The sequence below is a fragment of the Mus caroli genome, chromosome 19, assembly GCF_900094665.2.
Source record: "Mus caroli chromosome 19, CAROLI_EIJ_v1.1, whole genome shotgun sequence".
NCBI classification, from domain to species: Eukaryota; Metazoa; Chordata; class Mammalia; order Rodentia; family Muridae; genus Mus; species Mus caroli.
The window spans coordinates 2,899,380-2,904,756 of NC_034588.1; the positions used below are offsets into that span (position 1 = coordinate 2,899,380).

The 5,377-nt window shown below is 53.3% G+C and overlaps 2 protein-coding genes across 3 annotated transcripts in view; one reads left to right on the forward strand and one right to left on the reverse strand.

The window, feature by feature from the left end:
• The window catches only part of Naaladl1 (N-acetylated alpha-linked acidic dipeptidase like 1), a 10,294-nt gene extending 6,097 nt beyond the window's left edge, over nt 1–4,197 (forward strand). The window contains exons 9-18 of the mRNA XM_021152416.1: nt 811–896; nt 983–1,046; nt 1,129–1,196; nt 1,348–1,439; nt 1,529–1,619; nt 3,090–3,171; nt 3,252–3,425; nt 3,502–3,589; nt 3,689–3,781; nt 4,011–4,197. Coding sequence (XP_021008075.1) covers nt 811–896; nt 983–1,046; nt 1,129–1,196; nt 1,348–1,439; nt 1,529–1,619; nt 3,090–3,171; nt 3,252–3,425; nt 3,502–3,589; nt 3,689–3,781; nt 4,011–4,197 — 1,025 coding nt within the window. The remainder of the gene's footprint in view (nt 1–810; nt 897–982; nt 1,047–1,128; nt 1,197–1,347; nt 1,440–1,528; nt 1,620–3,089; nt 3,172–3,251; nt 3,426–3,501; nt 3,590–3,688; nt 3,782–4,010) is intronic.
• Nucleotides 4,198–4,459: 262 nt separating this feature from the next.
• Nucleotides 4,460–5,377, reverse strand: part of Sac3d1 (SAC3 domain containing 1) — a 3,440-nt gene continuing 2,522 nt past the window's right edge. The window contains exons 2-3 of one of the 2 annotated variants that reach the window (XM_029472297.1): nt 5,162–5,218; nt 4,772–5,059 (exon numbers count right to left, since the gene is read on the reverse strand). In XM_029472297.1, coding sequence (XP_029328157.1) covers nt 4,859–5,059; nt 5,162–5,218 — 258 coding nt within the window. In that variant the 3' untranslated portion in view covers nt 4,772–4,858. Of the gene's footprint in view, nt 5,060–5,161; nt 5,219–5,377 lie in introns of both variants that reach the window. The other variant, XM_021151991.2, reaches the window with a different exon arrangement.

A 5,377-nucleotide genomic window follows, 5' to 3' on the forward strand; every position in this document is an offset into this window, starting at 1 on the left:
CCTCGAACTCAGAAATCCGCCTGCCTCTGCCTCCCGAGTGCTGGGATTAAAGGCATGCACCACCATGCCCGGCTGGACACTTTATTTTTATTTTATGTGTATGGGTACTTTTTTTTTTTTTTTTTTTTTAAGATTTAACTATCTTATGTATGTGAGTACACTGTAGCTTCAGATGCACCAGAAGAGGGCATTGGATCCCATTACCACAGGTGGTTGTGAGCCACCATGTGGTTGCTGGAAGACCTCTGGAAGAAAAGTCAGTGCTCTTAACCACTGAGCCCCAGCCCAGTACTCTGCTTTTACGACTGTCTGTTTACCATGTGCACGCAGTGCTGTCGGAGGACAGAAGAGAGTTGCATCCCCTGGAACTGGAGGTTGGAAGCCTCTCTGTGGGTCCTCTGCAAGAGCATCTCTCTGGGTTCCCCTCCCCCACGCACACGGTGCTCTTGTAAGGTTGACCTGGGATAAAACTATTTGGCAACTACCAATGTACTATCAAGTAATGTTTCCTGGGATGTTTAGAGACTAAGGATAGAGAATCAACTCAAAGCAAGTCTACCATAGAACAGAGAGGAGGTAGGGCATTCAGGTCAAAAGAGACCCAATGACCCAAGGACTTCCAGGGTACAGTGTGTTGAAAGTAGGGGGCTAGAAAGAGGACTGTCTCCTGGAAGGCTGGCAGAAGGGTGCCAGGTGGTGTGGTCTGACCATCTTTTCACTCCTCCCTCCCTTCCATATCCCCAGCCTACTCCCTAAGTCTCCCTTGGGTCCCATGAAGACCCTGCCCTCTTCATGACTTCTTCTCTTCAGGCACCTGGCGACCCCGCAGGTCCATCATATTTGCCAGCTGGGGAGCAGAGGAATTCGGACTCATTGGCTCTACAGAATTTACAGAGGTGAGTGGACTCCACGGGGTGGGGAGTCCTTGGATGAGCAGCAGTGGACTGATGTCACCTCCCACCCTCCCACCCTCCTTGCACAGGAGTTCCTCAGCAAGCTGCAGGAGCGCACGGTGGCCTACATCAATGTGGACATCTCTGTTTTCTGTATGGGAGACTTGGCCAGCTGGGCGTGGGCTGGGAAAGGAAGGGGTTGGGTCTGAACAGGCCTCCCTGCTTCCTTCCACAGCCAATGCTACCCTCCGGGCACAGGGAACACCTCCTGTACAAAGTGTGATCTTCTCTGCCACCAAAGAGGTGCAAAGGGGTAGGGGGGACTATGTAGTATAGGGTGGGCAGGACTGGAGCCTGCGGGTCACAGCTGATCTGGAGAGTGGGGTCTGCTAGAGACCCATCTGGTTGTTGAGGCTGGGTTTTCTGAGCTATCAGATGTTCCTCTCTGTACCAGATCAGTGCACCAGGCTCCAGTGGCCTCAGTATCTATGACAACTGGATCCGATATACTAACCGCACTAGTCCAGTATATGGACTGGTTCCCAGGTGAGCCCAGAAACCAGACAGGTAGGGGGCCCATAGGCCTAGCATGTCCACCTGGCACCCTCCTGAGTCTGTCTTCTTTCCTTCTCTAGCCTGGGCACACTAGGCGCCGGCAGCGACTATGCCGCATTCGTTCACTTCCTGGGCATCACGTCGATGGACCTTGCCTACACCTATGACCGGGTGAGTAGTCTTCCATACCACTCCCTCTCCAGCACTGCTGTGTCAGGTATCAGGGGAAGATCTAGTCCAGACGGGTTCTGGTTCATTCACTCAGTGTCTTAGTTTTGTTTCTGGTTGCTGTGAGAAAATACCCTGACAAAGGCAACTGTAAGGAGGAAGGGCACAAATCTAGTTCTAGTCCATTATAGCAGGGGTCACAGTGGTGGGGGCTCCTGAGAACTGAGGGATCACCCTCAGTCAGAGCAGAAAGCACTGAGCAGACGCTCAGTCAAGTTCCTCATCCCTGACCTAGGAACAGCGCTACCCACAGTGCAGTCCTTGACAGAAGTATCAACTCAGGATTCCCACAGCAAGTTTCCAGCACAGAGGAGATGGATTTGCTCCAGAGGGACAGAGGTCAGGGAATAAGAGACAAAGACAGGAGATAGAGGATTGAGGGAGGAGGGGGAGGGGTGTTTATTCTGGAGGACAAACGACTGTCTCTGGATGGAGAGGAGACAGACATGGCCCATAGGCAAATGGTGGTTTATAAACGTAAAAGGAGAAACCCTGTGTTAGGATAAGGTGTTGAATTTTAATTGGGTGTGTTAACTAGGTAAGTCAAAGGGGGCTTTTGATTGCTGGACTTCAATGTTTTGATAGCTGGACAGCCTCAGAAGGAGGGATTGGCCAAATAAGGGGATAGATCTCTGTGGGTAGCTTCAGGAATGTAATCTAACAGTTTTTAGCAAGGCAGAGGGAATTGGGGAGAAGGGCAAGACCTGCTCTAGCTGGCCAGAGTCCCTTCTGTCCTCCCACCTCAATAAATGTACTCAAGATAGACTCCTGCAGATATGCCCATAAGCCATCCAGATTTAGACACTTCCTTACTGAGACTCCATCCCAGATGCTTCTAGCTTGTATCAGATTGACAATTCAAACTCCCTATTAGCACTGGACAAGACAGGCTGGCTTCCCTAGGCCTCAGAGCATCTGTTTCTGCTCATCAAACACTTGCATTGGTGGCACTGCAGCTCCACCTTACTCATTCTACAATGTTGTCACGTCATGTTATGTCTTACTCAGGACAAGGAAAAGACCGCTGTCAATCAGCTGTAGGGTGGCAGTGACTATGAAGAACTGAGTATGGAAATACTTGTGCGGGGGTCAGCACTAAGCGAGACGTGTTAGGGAAAGACTCCTACATTTGGGGATTGAGGTGGGGCCACAGAGCATCCAGCCTGTACCGCTAACCTCTAGAGTGGATGCTCTAAACCCCTTTCCCCCTGGCTGTGCTGCTCTTGGATGGAGGCGCTGGGATTCCCATGTGTGATTCCAAAGCCCCAGGCTCCTCTGCCTTTCTGTCTGGGTGATACCAGGCAGGTTAGCCCCTAACCCTCAGTTCCTCCTCTGGAGTGGAAGTTCACACTGTAGCCCACTGTGGGTACCCAGCTCTCCCACCCCAAGCCTACCTCTTCTTTATTCCTCTAGAGCAAGACCTCGGCCAGGATCTACCCCACCTACCACACAGCATTTGATACATTTGATTATGTGGAGAAGTTTCTGGACCCTGGTGAGGAGGGGACAGGGGCATTCTGAAGCTGACAGAAGCATGGGCTGAAGATGCAGCCCTGGCCTTGGCTCCCCTCCTAGGTTTCAGCAGCCACCAAGCTGTGGCCCGGACTGCTGGGAGCGTGCTTCTCCGGCTCAGTGACAGCCTCTTCCTGCCCCTCAATGTCAGTGACTATAGTGAGACACTACAGAGTTTCCTGCAGACTGCTCAAGAGGTCCTTGGCACCCTGTTAGAGAAGCAGAACATCAGCCTGGGTATGCACACCCCAACATGGAGTCTCGGGGAACCCTGTATCCCCAGACAGGGCTAAGCCAGGTGTTCCCCACTCAGGGCCCTTGGTGACCGCAGTGGCGAACTTCAAGACTGCAGCTGCATCCTTGGGTGAGCACATCTTGACCCTGCAGAAGAGCAGCCCTGAGTGAGTGTCAGCAGAGGGCAGGTGGCTGGGAGGGGGCACCTGGCATGCATGGAGCTGGCAGCTGAACTGCTGGCTTGCAGTGACGCACACGCTCTTCAGTCCTCTGCAGGTACGAATGGTCAATGACCAGCTGATGCTCTTAGAACGGGCATTCCTGAACCCAAGGGCTTTCCCAGAGGAGAGACACTACAGGTGAGCCTATGCCAAAGCTCTGGGTAGGAGGGGTGGAGCGATGGCCTCCTCCCCAGAGCTTTCCTGTGTCACTGTGCAACCACTTCACTGATGGCTGGGGACTGAGGCCCAGCCTGCACTGCTGTAAGCCCTCGCATTCAGAGAGCAGACCCAAGTTGCATGCTGTGTGTCGACAACGCTGAGCTCCAGGTAACCTTTCACTGACTCTCTGCTTGCCATCTCTCCTCAGCCACGTGCTCTGGGCGCCCAACACGGCCTCTGTAGCCACATTCCCAGGTCTGGCCAACGCTTGTGCCAGGGCCCAGAAAATCAACTCCGGATCTGAAGCTTGGGCTGAAGTACAGAGGCAGCTTAGCATTGTAGTAACAGCCCTGGAGGGTGCAGCGGCCACCCTGGTACCTGTGGCTGACCTCTGACCCCAGCCCTGTCCCTTGGGCTTTTTCTTGCACCTCTCACACCTGTATGTTCCAGTCTTTTCTGAAGCCAGGAGTAGGTAGATCAGCAAACACTCTCAAGCTTTTAAAGCAACAGCTGGGGTCCCTGCAGTTAAGGACACCTGCTAATGGTAGTGGGTGAAACTGGGGCCCAAATTAGTGTAGAGTCTAGCCCATTGTTCAGCCTGCTTTCTGCTTCCCCTGCGCTCTCTCTCCCCTCTTAACCCTCAAATAAAAGTTCCTGTTTGGAGATCATAATGAGTTCCTTTTATTGTTTGGGAATTATGAAAAAGAACCCTAGGTGCTCTGATCCAGGCCTTGATCTCAGGCCAGCTTGAGACGAAACCCTCTCAAGCTGGAGATCCAGGTCTGTGAATGTTATCTTCCTCGGCCATGACCACATCCTCCAGGCTGTGTCCCTGCAGCTTGCTCCCCACTAATATGTGGTAGGAACCAGGGGGTGGGAGTCCCTCCTCAGAGTACTGACCCCTCAGGAAAACAACTCTGTCTTTATCCAAGGTTAGACCATGGGCCTGGCACAGGTCCCGTGCTTCCTGGAGTCCATCCAGGGCCAGAGAGTGTTCTATGAAGTCCAAAGGCAAGGTCTGTCCCTTAGGAGTGCTCAGGGCACGGGACAGGCGGGCTAGAGCTTTGCGGCGGGCGTACCCAATGTGTTCCTGCACTGCGCAGCTCTGTAGGTAGGGTAAGGTGCGAAGCAGGCGAAACAGTCGGGCATGGTTGTCTTCCCTGAAGGCAGCGTCAACAGCCAAAGCCGTCTGAAGGGGTGGGCAGGCACGCAGGGCGGCAGGCAGCTGTAGAACCTCCTGCAGGGCTTCCACAGAACCTACAAAGGCAAGCAGCAGAAAGACACAAGGATGCTTGATGCTTTCTGGATCAGGCATACCTCCCATCCCACCCCCTCCAGACCCAAGCTATTTATATACACCTCTAGTTCCAGGCAAACTTGTTTCCAGAGCTTGGCTCTGCCCACCTGCCAGCTCCAGTCCTGTTCCCTCAGAGAGGCTACCCCACTTCCTCTCTCCTCTTCTAAGAAAGACCCAGCCTTAGCCGGGCGTGGTGGTGCACGCCTTTAATCCCAGCACTTGGGAGGCAGAGGCAGGTGGATTTCTGAGTTCGAGGCCAGCCTGGTCTACAAAGTGAG